The sequence below is a fragment of the Pristis pectinata genome, chromosome 9, assembly GCF_009764475.1.
Source record: "Pristis pectinata isolate sPriPec2 chromosome 9, sPriPec2.1.pri, whole genome shotgun sequence".
Lineage (NCBI taxonomy): Eukaryota > Metazoa > Chordata > Chondrichthyes > Rhinopristiformes > Pristidae > Pristis > Pristis pectinata.
In genome coordinates this window covers 82,732,668-82,749,568 of record NC_067413.1, presented here as the reverse complement: position 1 = coordinate 82,749,568, position 16,901 = coordinate 82,732,668, and the positions used below count along the sequence as shown (strand labels likewise).

Sequence of the window (16,901 nt, the reverse complement as noted above, 5' to 3'; positions counted from 1 at the left end):
CAAGAACTTATTTCCTCCCTCCTACTACTTCCCCCCCCCCCCCACCAAATTTAGCCATCTGAGATCTAGTACAGCACCAAGTATTTTAAAAAAAAGTCAGTCTTGAAAACATTGCTAAATGCTAGCTAGATCAGGTTTCAGAAAGTTTGAACACAAAAGGCAGCAGGTTTAACTCCAAAAGTTATTTATCAATTGATGAAAAAAGTTTCCATTAAACAGCTATAAGCAAATCTGCAAAGTTCAAGTTTTATTTCAACGACAAAGGCTTTTCACAAGGTCAAAAATCTTCCAGTTTACTAGAAAATTTCCCCAGAAATCCCAATGCATCCACACTTCAATCTCAATGAGTCATTATTGCAAACAAAGTGAAAGTACCTGGTTACTGGTACTATAAATGTTGTTTTATCTGGGCTTGACAATCACTGAAGGTCTAGTTTATTTATTACTTTTCCACTGGCAGCTAAATTGGTCTCCAGGAACGCACTGTCTGAAGCTGGTGCACACCTGCAGTGTTGTAATCAGAAATCTCATTTGAAAATGTGGTTTTTCCACTGCATTTTTGTGGCCTGAAGTAACAAATTTTTTCACACTCTGCAGGTGTACCAAAAACAACTTGGTTTTGGCAAGACAAACATCTTTCACCTCTAAGTGATGGCACTTAATTACTAAAACATACATCAAAATTAATTCTCAACTACACCTTTATTCTAGAATATTAAGTGCGTATCTTTATTAAAGCATGTGCCAGCCAATATTCACCTCTCAACTATCTTTAAGATTAAGCAGCCATTCGTATGTTTACTGTTCAATGGGGACCTTTGTAATTGTCTAGATTGGTATATTAGTAAAAGGACCAATTGAACAAACACTACACTTCAAATAATTTATTGCACATGAAATGCTTTGAATTCTGACAAAATTCCAGGCAAGGTGCACAAATCTCAAAAGACTATAATGCATTCAATCTGACAGTAGTCTTTTACTGTTAAACCACAACTACATCTTAGAATAATGGATGCTCTTATAAATTTCTTTTAAAAATGTACATTTCAGATTCCAATTAGCATAATCACCTTTAGTTGCCATTGAATGTTTTACCAATGCATTAGCACAGCAATACAAGGGAAGTTGTGGTCTGATGCATGTTTTAAAAGTAAATCAATTTATGGACAAAACCAACTAACAAGGAAATTACAGAGAGCAAATGACAGGTAAAAGGTTCATTCAGAATTGAAAACAGATTCTGAACATTCACAAAATCAAATTTTTATTTAAACAATTCTTTATTAAGAGTTCTTAATGTGATACTTCTAGATCTCCAGTTCAATAGTGTTTAGAGTTCAAAAAAACTCATTAACCTCCTCCAAACATTGAAATATTTTTGATAGTATGGTAAAGCTATGGTCTGCTACCTGACCATTTGGAAATGCCAATAGCTCAGCATCTGGCTCACAAGGCAAGTTTGCCATGTTCCCTTTCAACTTGCCACATTCACTGGAACACATGGTGCAACTTCCAATAAAGTGTTTGGAGTACTGATAGAAGTACATTCAACAGGCTGAAAATCCTGCCAGTCTGCCGAAGTCCCAATTGCACCAAATTATTGGTTTTATCACAGCATACAAAAACATCTTGGACCATATGCTTAGAAGCTACTTTAGGCAAGTTTCACATTCAAATAAGTTCAGTGTGGAAAGACCATATTTTCTGTACAGTTAGCCTTTTGTTCTCTTCTCACCCAGTCCCCAAGTCAATACCATCACTAATACAATTTAAAATTGGACTGAATAATTCAACTATCTCACCTTATTCTGCAGCCACGGAACATGCCTGTGTCCACCAAATAGGGGCAAACTAGTGTCATCTTGATCCCATCTTTGTCAGTTGCCTTCAACTCGTGGCTTAAGGATTCATGAAATCCTATTGCTCCAAATTTGCTTGCACAGTAATCCTAAATGGCATAATAATGAATAAATCAGAACATTTTGCATCTCAACTAGCATGCTCAAGCGTACACTGGTTCATGGTAAGATGTGTCAGCACAATAACAATGGCCTATGAGCTGTAGGAGAGGACTGCTAATACTTTAAGAGTGCAAAGATCCTTAACAAATTTTTAAAAATCCCAGGCATTGTGACTGATCAGACAAGGGAGGAAAGGTGCAAATGAAAAACACTACTGCATAGAAGCACAAGGTAGATGGAAATACCAAAAATTTTAGATCATGGGCTAGTGGAAAAGCCAGGGTGGGCAAGTATTTTCACACACATTAAATCTTAACACTTTTCCATTGTCCATTTGTAAATGGAATTGAGAAAAATCAATTAAGTATTTAACTAAACACTACATGTGAATTAAACTTTGTTCAATTGGGAATAGAGAAGAAAAAATTCAAGTTATGCTCACATAGCTTTACACGTAGCTTGAAATTCAGACAAACAGGGCAGGGAGAAGCACCACAGTGCTGTGGAAACTTAACCCAGCACCAAGCAACTTTGCACACCTCATGTCTTAACACCCACCAGTAGATAAATCTCCATTTTTTGGAAGGATTTTCACTCTGCCATCTTTTCTCCCACCAGAACATGCATAATTTGTACTTTACACTAATGTTGACATCATTTGGAGTAGAGAGGGAGGGCAAGACAGGCTAGTAGGTGATAGATGGAATCAGTTAAGGGAGTGATGGGGCAGGTGGAAACAAGTGGTGGAGGGTGATGAATCTTGGTAATGATTGGGGGGGGGGGGGTGGAAGGGATGGAGGAGGTCAAGGGAGAGAGATCCTGGGTGCACTGGTAGGAATGGAAAAGGAACACGGTAGGGGGGGGGGGGGGGGGGTGGTGGTGGAGATTGGTGGGAGAGAAAAGAGGTGGGTTACCCAAAATGGGAATTTTATGAACATATCATTGGGCTGTATTCCAGCTGAGGTAGAGATTCATGCACAGGTCCTCCAAAGTGGTCAGCATTCAGTTTGCTTGATGTGCCCTTATGTTGGCAAGGCCCATGTAGAAAACATTAACCATCCCTTTGCCACTACAGACACTGCTTGACCAACTGAGTTCTTTTTGTTGCTCTATTAGTGTTGCTAGAAGAGCACTTTTTTTTTTGCATTATAGCAAGTTGGTTGCAATCTGTCTACATACTAACTGCAGGTATTTGTAACACCAGTAGGGAACACTGCACTGAAACAAATTAGTTTCATTCTGGCATTACACAAGGAAACCCAATACTGTTCTGTGAGCCTTGCAATTGAAGTTATGTTCAATTTTTCACCAAAACATTATTATGGCAATTCAAAAATAGCATGGAGCAATTTCTAGGCCCAGATGTCTTACCCAAAGTCTTTTTTTTGTATGAAGTGTAGAAGACTACTGTTGTTAAAAGGGCACAGATGTAGAGACCTGGGGGAGGGGGTAATGTGCACAGAAGAATTATTAAAAATAGGTCAGTTGAAGAAAGTGATGAAGCATACACAATTCTAGAGACTGCAGATGTTGGAATTGAGCAATAAAAAAATAAACAAGCTGCTGGAGGAACTCAGCATATCAGGCAGTATTTGTAGAGGGAATTAGACAGTTGGTGTTTTGGGTTGAGACCGTTCATTGGGACTCAATTCTGGTGGTCCTCAATACACAATTCTGGCCCTTATCAATGGAGAATAAAACACAAGTAGGAGAAAATTATGTGGAACCGTTATAAAACAATGGTTCAGCCTCAGCAAGTATTGCGTTCAATTCTGGTGGCCACAATATAGAAAGAATATGAAGGCACTAAAAAGGTCCACAAATGATTGGAGAATGGTTCCTGGCATGAAGAACCACAGTTATAGTTACAAAAACTGATGAGGCTGGGATTGTTTTCTTTGAAGAAAGGGGAGAATTGATAGATAAAATGATGAGGTGGTTTGGACATAGTCAATAGTGGGAGGCCGTTTCCTTTGGTAAGGGGAGGCTAGGACTAGAGGGCAGGTGCAAGTGTTAGAGAATTGAGAGTGATAAGCAAAATTCTTCATAAATACAGCATGTGGATGGAAATCTGGAATGCAGGTTCCACTTTGGCTTTTTAGGAAGGAATTAGATGGTTTCGTATTTGACACAGATAAACATGCCAACATCAGCTGTGAGCAGTGTTGTTTCAGATGGGATTTCATTGGGTTGAGGGATCTGGAGTGGGGAAGAAATGAAAGTGTGCCCACACCCCCCTCCCAAGTTATTTGGCTTTGGGAGTGTACAAGTGAAAATTACAAGGCTGCAGGGAAAATGCTAGTGGGTGGAGCTGGAGTTGCTCTGGTGGAAAGCTACAACAGATGTGGACCAAACGGTCTCCTCCTGTGCTGTAACCATCCTATAGTTTTACAACCATTTAGCCTGGATATTCAATGGCAAAGAGAAGGACTGTGGGTAGATAGGAACATCACCGATTCAAAATCATGCACCACCCCAACTTGGAAATACTTATCATTAGTACTTCATTGTCACTTGTCTAAATCCTAGAACTCCTTATCTGAAACATTGGGATTACCTTCACCATGGAGACTTTAGCAGTTTAAAGGCAGTGACTCACCACCACTAAGGCCAACATCTATTGCCTTTTAGTGATGCCCAGATTCCCATAACTGAATGAAGACCAGTAAGGTTAAAAGGCTGTGATGCTCTTAAGTGGTTAAAAAGTCTCTAGATTCTTTTCAAAATTTTGAGCCTTTGAATTTTGACCATGTTGTTCCTTTGCATTCTTTTTGCCATTAAATAGAAAACTCTATTTAGAAGAACTGCTCTGCTTTCCTCTACAATATTAAATGGCACTGAAACTTGCTACACATACATTTGAGTAGAGAAGCTGTTTCCCCAACAGGCACCTTAATTTTTTTTATTACAAATAACTGTCAACTTCTAGATCACAAATGAACTACAACCTAGTTTCAGTTTGAGGGAAATACAGGAGTGTTGCCTGATCAAGTTTCACTAGTCTCCTACGAAATCAAGTTGGGGGAGTGGGGGTGAAGGACGGAGCATACACAGAGTTGCCCACACATTTAGCCACTCAGTTTTTCTGCTTAAGCAGATCTTAATTAGACCAGGATGGCACCATTATAAATGGATTCAAGACCAGTGTATACAAACAAGAAAATAGCAGACCAGCTGTAAAGAGGCCCAATTCAGGGAAGACAGAAGTCAATGAAAAGGTGGCAATGCAGACCATGACTGTCATTAATACATTAGACAAGGCTGCAACAACCACTTAGTATTCAGCTAAAAGGTTAAGGAATTGTTGCCTGCTGAGCCAATGTCAAAACTGATGACTTTTTAAAAACAGTTGGACTGGAGTAAGAAAGAAACTTAGGTAGAAGATATGTTGAACATTCATGCAATGCAGAGATACACCAGGGCAGATGTTAAAACTAGTCACCAGGTTGCAGGTTATTATGAAATCATGAAACTCAAATACTGGAGAAGATTCTTAAAGACAGGATTTATGGGCATTTGTAGAACCATAGGTTGATTAAGGACAGTCAGCGTGGCTTTGTGAGGTGCAGGTTGTGCCTCACGAGCCTGACTGAATTCTGAGGATGTGACAAAGCACATTTATGAACGTAGAACAGTGGATGTGGTATACATGGATTTTGTTAAGGCTTTTGACAAGGTTCCCCATGGAAGGCTTATTCAGAAGGTCAGGAGGCATGGGATCCAGGGAAACTTGGCTGTGCGGATTCAGAATTGGCTCACCCATGGAAGACAGAGGGTGGTGGTAGATGGAGTGTATTGTGACTGGAGGTCAGTGACCAGTGGTCTTCTGCAGGTATCTGTTCTGGGACCCCTGCTCTTTGTGATTTTTATAAGTGACTTGGAAGAGGATGTGGAAGGGTGAGTTACCAAGTCTACAAATGACATGAAGGTTAGTGGTGTTGTGGATAGCATAGGTTGCTGTAGGTTACAACAGGATGTTGATAGGATGTCTAGCTGGGCTGAGAAGTGGCAGATGGACTTCAACCCAGAAAAGTGTGGAGTGATACACTTTGGAAGATAGAATTTGAAGGCAGAATACAAGGTTGATGGCAGGACTCAGTGTGGAGAAACAGAGGGCTCTTGGGGTCCACATCCATAGATCCCTCAAGGTTGCCACACAGGTTGATAGGGTCATTAAGAAGGTATGTGACATGTTGGCCTTCATTAGTCAGGGTATTGAGTTCAAGAGCCACAAAGTAATGTTGCAGCTCTACAAAACTCTGGCTAGACCACATTAGGAGATTGTGTTCAGTTCTGGTCACCTCATGAGGATGTGGAAGCTTTAGAGAGGGCGCAGAGGAGATTTACCAGGCTGCTGCCTGGATTGGAGAGCATGTCTTATGACGATAGATTGAGTGAGCTAGGCTTTTCTCTTTGGAAGATGAGGATGAGAGGTGTATAAGATGAGGAATAGATTGAGTGGACAGTCAGGAGACTCTTCACCCCCCACCCCCCCCCCAGGGGGCAATGGCTAACACAAGGGGGCATAATTTTAAGGTGATTCAATGAAGGTATGGGGGAGATGCCAGAGAAGCTCTCCACTCCTCCCCCCCCCCACCCAAAAAGTGGTGGGTGCATGGAATGCACTGCCAGCAGTGGTGGTGGAGGCAGATACATTAGGGACATTTAAGAGATTCTTAGATAGGCACATGAATGATAGAAAAATGGAGGGCTATGTGGGAAGGAAGGGTTAAATAGATTTTAGAAGGATATGTTGACACATTTGGGCTGAAGGGCCTGTACTATGTTGTAATGTTTTATGTTCTAAATAGAGTTTGACTACATTTAAGGCATAATCACAAAAATCTTTCTTCCATCTTCATTGCTGTTATTGTCCATTGAAGTTTTATGTTCCTCAAATGCAGACAGAAGGGGGACAAGTTTTCCCATTTGCTCAAAAGTGGAGCAATACAATATGAATAGTTGGACTAAAGAACAGCAAGTTGAAACATTGAGGATATACTAGTACTATGCCTAGAAAATCTAGGAGTATCTACTCACACCAAGTCAATGCATTTCACTCCATTTTATATGGAATGATTACACTTCAATATGCTGCTTCACTTCCTGGAAAATAAAGCAAATAAATTTTCTGCAAGACAGCTTAAAAAGACAAACCTCAACACCAGCAGTGCTGAACAACCCTAGGGAGCTTGCCACTGTTACAATATGTCCATGGTTCATTTCCAGCATCTTGGGAAGAAATGCCTTGGTAGTCTAAAAAGAGGGAAAGTCAGAAGTTAATAGATCCTCCAAAACTGGGCTTGGCATAACATTAAGCAGTAAAATTTTCAACCATTTCGACCAACTGAAACTTGGAACAGGTGAAACCAAAATGCAACAGCAGCAAAGCAAATAATAGAGACAAGTCTTCAACTATCCCTAGATCACTAGTCACTGGTGCTTAAACCATAAAGTTTCTAGCATTCTTCCATTGGGAGGCCCACTCTAGCTAGACACTCAAGATAGCTTTCACAGTTGACAAGGTCACACCCCAGGCTCAGATTCAAATTAAATATTTGTAAATGACTGAATATTCAAAATCAAAAATTTAATTTGCTTAAAAATGTTACTGCCTCTCCCCTTAGCAGTCACTTGTGCATTTCAAATGGTATTGCTACACTTACTGGCACAGGCTCAGTGGAAAGGTATCCCAGCTTCTTAGCTGAGAAGCTCACTTTGCCCATTAGGCTATGTGGGAAGTTCCCTGGTCTAATGTAGCATGAACAGTAGATTTGCTGGCAGACTTCCACAGAAACAGACAAATCCCAGAAACCCTAGCACAAGTTGGACAAATTGGCCCCAATTAATTTCCAGGCAATAGAAAGAAAATGCTCTAACATTGTGGAACACTCCAATTTACCAGGTCAAGATCCAAAAAATATCAAGGACAAATACCAAGTCATCAGCTAGAAATTATTCTAACAAATCTAAGGATGGGAGCAATCGTATTCCTTCACTGCTCAACAAAAATGTTGAGTAAAGTTTGATCAACAGCTGCACAGAAGTCAAAATATCAAGGAAATTAAATTGTTTTCTGAGCAGTATTTCCCCTTTCTGCCCTGCCAGTTGAAGCTCATTAAGGAAAAATTAATAAAGTAATTTTGACTTGAGCCTTTATCCTCCCATTGCAATACTGGCATACTGCTAGAAGAGGGAGTCAATTCCAAGCTGAAATTTAAAAATACAAATACCGTTAATTTCAGTTGATTTAATTTTACTCAAAAATCTAGTAGATGTGGCAAGGAGTTGCCAATCCCCGTCAGATTGAGTTGATCACCAAGGACAGCTGAAATATTTTGTTTACAGCCATTCAGTTCGCAGCAGGTCCCATGCCTTTCAACTGCTACATCTCCAGGTCTGTTTTGGTTTCAGCATTTGCAGTCACCCAAAAAGTAGGGGGAATGCTAGGGTTTAAAATTAAAAGTAGCGTGCTGCAGAGATCAGAGAAAAGGGTGTGGAGAAAGAACAAAGAACACCAACTCCGTGAAGGTAAGTCCCAAGCCTTTGATGTGGAATGATTTCAGCAAGCAGCAAGCTGCAAATATATACAGATATATTTTTGAAGTTTATTTCAAGAAACTGTTCCAACTGATCAAATGTTAATGATTGAAAAGGAAAGTTCATAATAGCACAATTTGTAGTTTACAGTGATGGTTAAAAGTGGGAGTGTTAAGTTGTTTCCTTCAAATGGGAAAGCAGTATACGACTCAGATAATTTTCCTCATTCATATCCATTTGAGGTTTAATCACTTACTTGTCTTATTGGCATTAAATTAGAAGGGAATATTGAATAGAAGAGACAGGACATGTCAAAACTCATTAATCTCAAACTCCAACTCTATTAGCATCCCATTATATTTTCAATGATGCTGGTCAATTACACAAGTCAACATCAAGTCCAAGGCACATCCCCAGAGAAAAGTTATTGCATAAACATTCCAGTACAGCTAATTTAACATTTTAGTGGGGGGGGGGGGGTGCAGTGCAGCCAATTATGAATGGTATTTAGATGCAATTTAAGAAATTCTGATTGAAAGAATTAGTTTCACAAACTATTAACTGCATGATCAAATTCTAGCTTAAACCAAATGAAAAATCATTAAATAAAATTGAACACCAAACACCACTGGTGTGTAATGATTAGTTAATAGCTTGGCATGTGCACAAAAATGGTAGAAATGCTGAGAATTATACTAATAGCCTGCATGAAGAAAAACTGCCAACAGTTGTAAGTGGCATAAAAACAGGGTGCAGATGGAAGTAGCAATCAGAAAATTTAAAAATATAATACCAGGCACTCAAATGTGACCAACCAGTCAAGTTTACAGATCATGCTGTACAACTCAATTCCCTAATAAATGTCAGGGAGCTCAGGACTCCCACGCACTGATGCACAAATGTAGAAGTCCCAAACTTCCTGACCATGTTCACTGCAGATCTGCCAACCACTCTACTGTAGGAGTCCTCATGGGAGTATGAGCTTCCTGGCACAGGTTCAGCAACTCCACTCATGAGAAGAACCACTTAAAGCCAAAGTTCAAGTTAATTTGGATCAATAGTTGACTTAAACAATTGGAAACCATTAAATGCACAAAAAAGTAAAAGATTGAAATTCAAACTTTCAAAAACAGGTTTGGAAATGTGGCTTAGTTAGTTGTCAGAATATAAATCTTCACCCATATTAACTCTGACCTCTTGCACTGCTGCAAACGCACCTTAACTTCCAACATAGTGTATTACAACTCCTGGGTCTCAAATGCAACAATTTCAAAAATCAAGCCTTCATTTTATATCAAAATGAGCCAGTTGCTGACCATTTCCAGCATTCCTTTTCATCCTCACCCAAGATTTCCAGCACGTACAATATTTTTCATTTCAATTCTATCATTTTTTCCTTTTTACTTATTAATCTTGTATGTAATGCTACACAGATCTGCAGTTATCAAGCTTTCACCCACCCTCTCTCAGCTGGCACAGCCACTACTAGTATCTGTTCTGATGAAACAAAACAAAACATTAACTGTTCTGCACCAATGTTGCCTGGCCCAAGTATTTCCACCAATCTGTTTTAAGGTTTCAGTATCTGTGGCTGTTCTGTCCCCACACACCATTTAGACTTCAAAAAGGTCCTGTGCTACACAAATAACTATGAGCAGGTTGGAGCAGGCTTTCAAGGGCATTTGTCATGATAAAATTCACAAAAATCCAGAATTAGTTGCAGATTAACAGGCATGACGTGATTTGTTGCATTTAGCCAGCTACTGGAACACACCATTGCATTTCCTACTTCAGAATCACAGCTGCATTTGGACGATTCCTAGCATTGCTCCACTCAAAAGCAAGGTGATGAGCTGGGGGGGGGGGGGGGGGGGGGGGGGGGGGCACAGTATCAGCAATTACATTTTCATTTCTTCCCCACCCCAATGAAATCCCATCTAAAACACTGCTCACAGCTAATGTTGGCATATTTATCTGTGTCAAATACAAGACCATCTAATTCCCTCATTAACATTGCTCTATTCTACCCATAGTATGGCTCATGCTACTGAAACTTCATCCATGCCTTGCCCAACTATTCTAACAAACAACTGCTTACTCTCCACCCAATCCTATCAATCAACCCTTGTGAATGAGGCTGTGGAGGAATCTGAAAATCATCTCTGCTCCAATCACCACCCCCCCCCCCCCAAAAACTTGCAAAATAGCCAAATTCCTTTAATTCTGGCGTCCTGATTGAATGATTTTATAATCTCTTCTCCACTGGTCCCTCAAGTCTTAACTACCAAGCATGACATTACTGAATTCTCACTAAACTCTCAAGACTTTGCTCCAAATAACTAAATATTTTGGTCATCAGCTACCATATCCTGCTTGCAGTTCAATTCTGAAACCCTTAAAAAAAAGGTACTTCAGAGCCACGGCTACTCCACTAAGCAGCCACACAGTCAGCACCCTTGTGGACATCAGTGACAGATCTATGAATTACTCTAACATACACATTGGTCACACTGAGTGAGGCAATAGGTAGACAGTGGCCAGGTTAAAGAACATGCAGTGGGTGCACTACTTTCTGCAGGAGCAATCAGAAGAGGAAAAAGTAAATCAAGGAATAAGCTTCACAATCAAGAACTTGGTCCAGAACCGCTGATTCTCCTGTAAAGTTAGGATGCCATATGACTGGCTCACTAATGGAAAACCAATATGCTCATCAATGCATACTGTATACCCCAACATGGAAACTTTGAACAAGACCAAGGAGGACTTCTACTTGAACCTTGGTTGGGAGAAAGTCCTGGTCCACATCTCAGAGCAAACAAGCAGATCCTTCTAGGTAAATTCAATGTCAGAGTGGGAAGGGACACAATCCTCTAGCAAAGAGCGATCAGCAAAGAAAAAAGACATGTTTAATTATGTTGGTATTCAATTGCTGATAGTTAAGTCTTCATGCTTGAAAGTGTCAAATATTGATTTGGCAAAAATAATTTCAATATTAACTGTATGCTGTTTGTTCTCCAATTAAATAGTACACAACTGGCAGCCAAGTGATACGTTTGACAATTCACCTCAAGACAGCAATACCATGGAGCACATGGAGATCTTTAGAGATGTGAAAGTCCTGACATAAACCCTGTCTTCACCTGCACCCTTCACTTGGGACCTTCAGTCTGCCAGGGCCATCTCCAGAAGGGCCAAAGATGAATGACAACTGTCACATTCTGAACTGTAGGACTATGGATCAATGAAAATTTCACGACTTGATCAGGTGTGTCTGTTGAGTCCACTTCTACAATCACACTTCACATACATAAGGAGCACCAGTGGTTGGTTGGTTTACAGTCACATGTACTGAGATAGTGAAAAGCTTCAGTTTGTATGCCATCCACAAGTACATTAAAAGGTACTAAAAAGAACAGAGTGCAGAATCTAGTATTGCAGTTACAAAGAAAGTGCAGTGCAGGTAGACATTGCCATACCAAGCTGTAATGCAGTAGGGATAGGATGCTTTCAATGGTGCATCAGTTTATAAAAACAAGTGTGTACATGCACACAAAAAATGCAAGAATCATCAGGGACAATCCTGAATTCCTTCAGCCTTCTGAGGGAGTTGAGGCATTAGTATGCTTTCTTGGCCATAGTGCTCACATGGCTGGACCAGGACAAGTTGTTGGTGATATTGACATCTAAGAACTTGAAGCTCTCAACCATCTCCACCTTAGCACCATTGATAGAGGTACTCCACCCTGCTTCCTGAAGTCAATGACCAGTTCCTTCATTTTGATTATATCGAGGGAAAGGTTGTCGTCTTGACACCATGCCATGAGGCTTTATATCTCATTCCATACTGTCTTATGACATTGTGTCATCTGCAAACTTGTAAATTGAGTTAGAACAGAATTTTGCCACAGTTGAGTGTATAGGGACCATACAAAGGGGTCGAGAATGTAGCCTTGCAAGGCACTGGTGTTGAGAATAATTGTGGTGGTAGTGTTGTGGCCCATCCTTACCAATTGTAGTCCACTAGTCAGGAAGTCAAGGATCCGGTTGCAGATGGGTCAGGGGGGTTGCAGATTCCTAGGCTTAGGAGTTTGGATACGAGTTTGTTTGGGATTTGTGGTAGAGCTATAGTCAATGAGTCTGACATAGGTGTCTTATTCAGATGTTCGAGAATTGTAGGAACAGGGAGATGGTGGCTGTCATGGACTTGTTTCAGGTGGATTGCAGTAGGTCCAGGTTGTCTGCAGTGCTGGAATTGGTGTGCTATGACCAGCCTCTCAAAGCACTTCATGATGGTGGATGACAGTCACCAGTGGATATAGTCATGAAGGCCTGTTATTTTCCCTTAGAACTTCTTAAAGCAGGTGGGAACATCAGGTTGGAATCCATGCATGATCCAAGAATGGAGTCAGGGACTCCATCCAGGCCAGTTGCTTTCTGTGGGTTCACCAAGGCAGGCTGATCTGACATTGGTGGCAACCATGGGTACCATCAATACAGGTGCATCAAAGACAGTCAGGCCTCCGTGGTGTCATTTCACTGACCGTCGGTTCAAAACATTCACAAAAAGGCAGAGCTCAGAGGATTTATTGTTGCCAGAGATACTGCCCAACTTCACTTTGTCGATCATAACAGCATGCAAGTCTTGCCACAAATCAACAGGTGTCTGTATGGTTAGTCTGGGATGATTCATACATACCTGCATTCATCCTGAAATACTCGATACCCAAATATGAAATCAAGGTGCAATCTACACATCTCACCTGTGAAAACCACAGCTAACAGATTGCAAATCATCCTTCCAAGTATCAATGAACCATCCATCACAATGGCAGACTTCCTTGCAGCAAAGTTTGTAGCTGTCCTGCAGTTTAAGTTGCTGACAATGCCCATAAGGATCAGCTGTGCTTTTGTGTCAGTCATCCCTTATTCACATTACTGGACTCTCAGCGAACCAAGTCTGTTGTTGCATAAAATTGAATAAGGATGTAGATTAGGCACAACAGCTAAAGAGTCAGTGACAGTAAACCATGCTCCCAAGTTCAGAGACCCCTGCTCTAGCCATGCACACTGCCACTGCATCAGATCTACTCAACACCAGCCTAGATACAGATACCATGACTTACAAGCAGTAAGGATTAATGGTAGTGTGTTGCATTCTACAATGCAAGAGTTTGGAACTAGTGGGCTGCAGTAAAGCCAAAGTGTTTGAGCCTTAATCACTTACCAAAGGAGGTCAACACTGCAGAAGGGAAGCACATTAGAGAAAGTTGATTATACACACTACAGGCAGCAATATCCTCAAATGATATTTTGCTGTAGTTATGGGGACCAGTGTTTAACTTTTGCATTTTGTCACAAAGTCTGAAGAATACAAACTACATTGTCAAGGTCAAGTCAAAGCATTCCATCATGACACTACACAGCCTCATGTCTTTTTGCTCCCTTCAAGCTTGCACAGGCAGATTCAACTCAAAACTTGACTCGAGAGGCTCAAGCTACCATCTTAAGCACTGCTTGATGCCACCAGTGAGCAGACTGTTGCTCTGGTTGCATAGACCATTGTTAATGGAGGAATAGAGATGGAAGCAATTAGCTGCCAGCAGCAGTTCCCAGGGGCTTCCTTGATGCAAGCATGGGTCTGGAAGCTAATAGCACCAATGTAATCTACCCAACAGCAGATGTGCTCCATGTTTACCTAGTCCCCTGGGAGTCTTAGTCAGCTGAGTGGAAAAACACTTCCATTTCACTTGGTGGTGCTTGCATCCTTGCATGTACTTCTCAGGTCACATCCCCAAACTGCATTGAATCCTGGTAGAAAAATAGTTTGAAGCTGATTCTTTAGCAGAAAGCTATTCACACTGCACCCCACTCCCAACCAATTTGAGTATAGGCCATCCCCAGACAATTTTTTTTTTAAAAATACAGACATGGTTAAGCCAATTTTGTCTACAAGCTGGAAAGTGTACAAAAACCAATATACTGACAATACTCCACAGTATTGTGATGAAATAGCATCAAAAGCACACAGGAAAGTTGAGAAACAATTACCAAAAGTGAAGATAATAAATCAGAAGTCCTAATGTACAAACATGCACTTGTTCCTACAAACAGTAGAACTAGGTTCCTTTCTGCTGTTTGTAGGAACAAGTGCATGTTTGTACATTGGGACTTCTGAATTTATTATCAGAGCTCATTCTTATGTAGAGGTGTCCAAATTGGGCATTCGTAATCTGGGGGCTGCCTGTACACAGAAACAGATCAGCCTTAGAAGCCTGTCTGGAGCCAGAGTGAGGTAACTGCATCAGTAAGGTTTCAAGCAAGCAGCAACTGTACATTTCCTTCCTATAAATTTTTTTTACTGAAATCTGGTCAAATTGGAAGTGCCATCTTGACTTACTTCCATACAAAAAGTAGAAGGGCACTTACAGTGCATCTTGTATATTGAAATCAGGCATATAGAAGAAATCAGGAGATGAAGCAAACAATGTGCAGACATTGCAATCTAATAGAACTCGAGTGCATTTCTTTCAAAGAAAATTACATTTTCAAAGCATGGACCAGAGGGAAAAAAAATGGCAGAGTGCAAATACATACAGTTCTTGAGAACCATCAAAAATCCTGCCAAATAACAAGATCTCCCCCACCCAAATTCTTGAGCAACACCAAACTTTTTTTTAACCCTGCACCATAAGACTGCCTGACAAAGTTATAGGACAAGTCAGTTATTCCATAGACATTTAGAAGAGGGTTTACTTCATTATTGGAGCACAGACTGAGAATGTGCAATGCCTAAAACACTCAGTATTACCATCATTGATCCAAATCAGTAGGTAGCATTAAGGTTGCATACTATTGCATTCCAATGGAAGGCAGTTAACTCTGTACATCTCATGATATGACCATATTCAAGTTTTTTTTTAAAAACAAAAACATTTTAATGTGAAGTGATTGTTCAGGGGAGTTACAAACATCAGAATCCAACCAATTACTTCAAGAACTCTGATTATATGGCTATGTTTTAATGTCAAGGTTATGGCCACTAGCCTCCAATGCAGGTGTTGTAAACACAGGATGTAGCTGAGTGCTTAGGAAAAAGACTGAAGATTTTTGTTTAAGCTGCTAACTTTGATGCAAATGCTTGAAGATAGCAATCATGTTGTGCCTGGAGGAAAAAACCACTGGAAAAGTCCAGTATTGAGATGAGATGTGATTGACTTCTTCCACAAGGAATTACAAGTTAACCCGTGGAAGAGGTGCCAAGATTGGTTCAAGTTTGTTGCGCAAATTAAATGAGAATGAAGGATGGTAACAGATGATGCAGTGATTAAGACCATTTGAGAAGTGTTCAAAACTAAAACTTGACAAATACTCCCCTAATTTTCAGGCTAACGACTTGGGTTTTGGTGTGTTGTGGAAATACATTGACTACCTTCTCTTCAGTTAGAGAACAGGGAGCTTATAACATCTGCTCAGGCACCACCTTCCCCACCCCCCCCCCCCACCCCCTCCCTTTTCAGGGATGTGTTGTTCTCCTCCAGCACTTCCTCTGACAAGAGCTCTGCTGTTGATAGCCAAAGCAGCAGGCTACAATAAAGCAGGGAGCTGGTTGACTAAATACAGTCAAACAGTCCCAAACAGGTAGAGAGCAGAATCTCCTCTTTGGCATAACTATGGTATTCTTCATTACATGTGTGGTATAGCCTTCACTGTATCTTTGCTATTTAAGGAGAGGCAAGAGTTATGCCTTCTTTCACAACTGGGTAGTCTGCAGGCTTTAATTGGTGTGTGAAGCCATGGTAGGAAGATATTTCCCTCAAAAGGTGGCATGCTAGACCAATACAACATTAAATAGCTCTTTAACTGCTCTTAGAAGATGGCACTAATATGATGAAGTTTCATTTGTGGTCAGCTATTAGTTGGATATTAACAGAACTGATAGCCTTCCTGACTATGAAGAGCTCAGATTCAACAGGTATTCCAGACATCACTATTGCTGTCTGAGCCTGGATTCACATTGCCATCTCAATGTGAGCACAGAGCTTCTGAGATTTTTAGTGCAGCAATGGACATCCAATACCTAGGCCAGTGACTCAACTATTATCCAATTATTTATCCATACTTGTTCTAATCTGGAACTGCATGGTCAAGACTCAACAGGCAAACCAATTGCACAGATACTACTGCAGCCACATGCCATCCTGATTAGTATAAAAATACCCTCGGCCAATTAAGTGAACAATTGAGGAAGTGGTACAAACAACTCAGCAGAAATCAACATAACTAATGGCACCACAGCAAAAGCAGCAGCTTCATTGTAATTAGACAACAAACTGAGCAAGTTTAAATGCAAGGATAAAGACTCCATAGTACAGGTGTATTGAAACAAAAGAAATACTG

At 40.5% G+C, this 16,901-nt stretch overlaps 1 protein-coding gene across 1 annotated transcript in view; it reads right to left on the bottom strand.

Moving 5' to 3' along the window:
* LOC127574103 (retinol dehydrogenase 10-like) overlaps window positions 1-16,901 on the bottom strand; it is a 48,393-nt gene that overhangs the window by 3,710 nt on the left and 27,782 nt on the right. The window contains exons 2-3 of the mRNA XM_052022777.1: window positions 7,122-7,220; window positions 1,806-1,951 (exon numbers count right to left, since the gene is read on the bottom strand). Coding sequence (XP_051878737.1) covers window positions 1,806-1,951; window positions 7,122-7,220 — 245 coding nt within the window. The remainder of the gene's footprint in view (window positions 1-1,805; window positions 1,952-7,121; window positions 7,221-16,901) is intronic.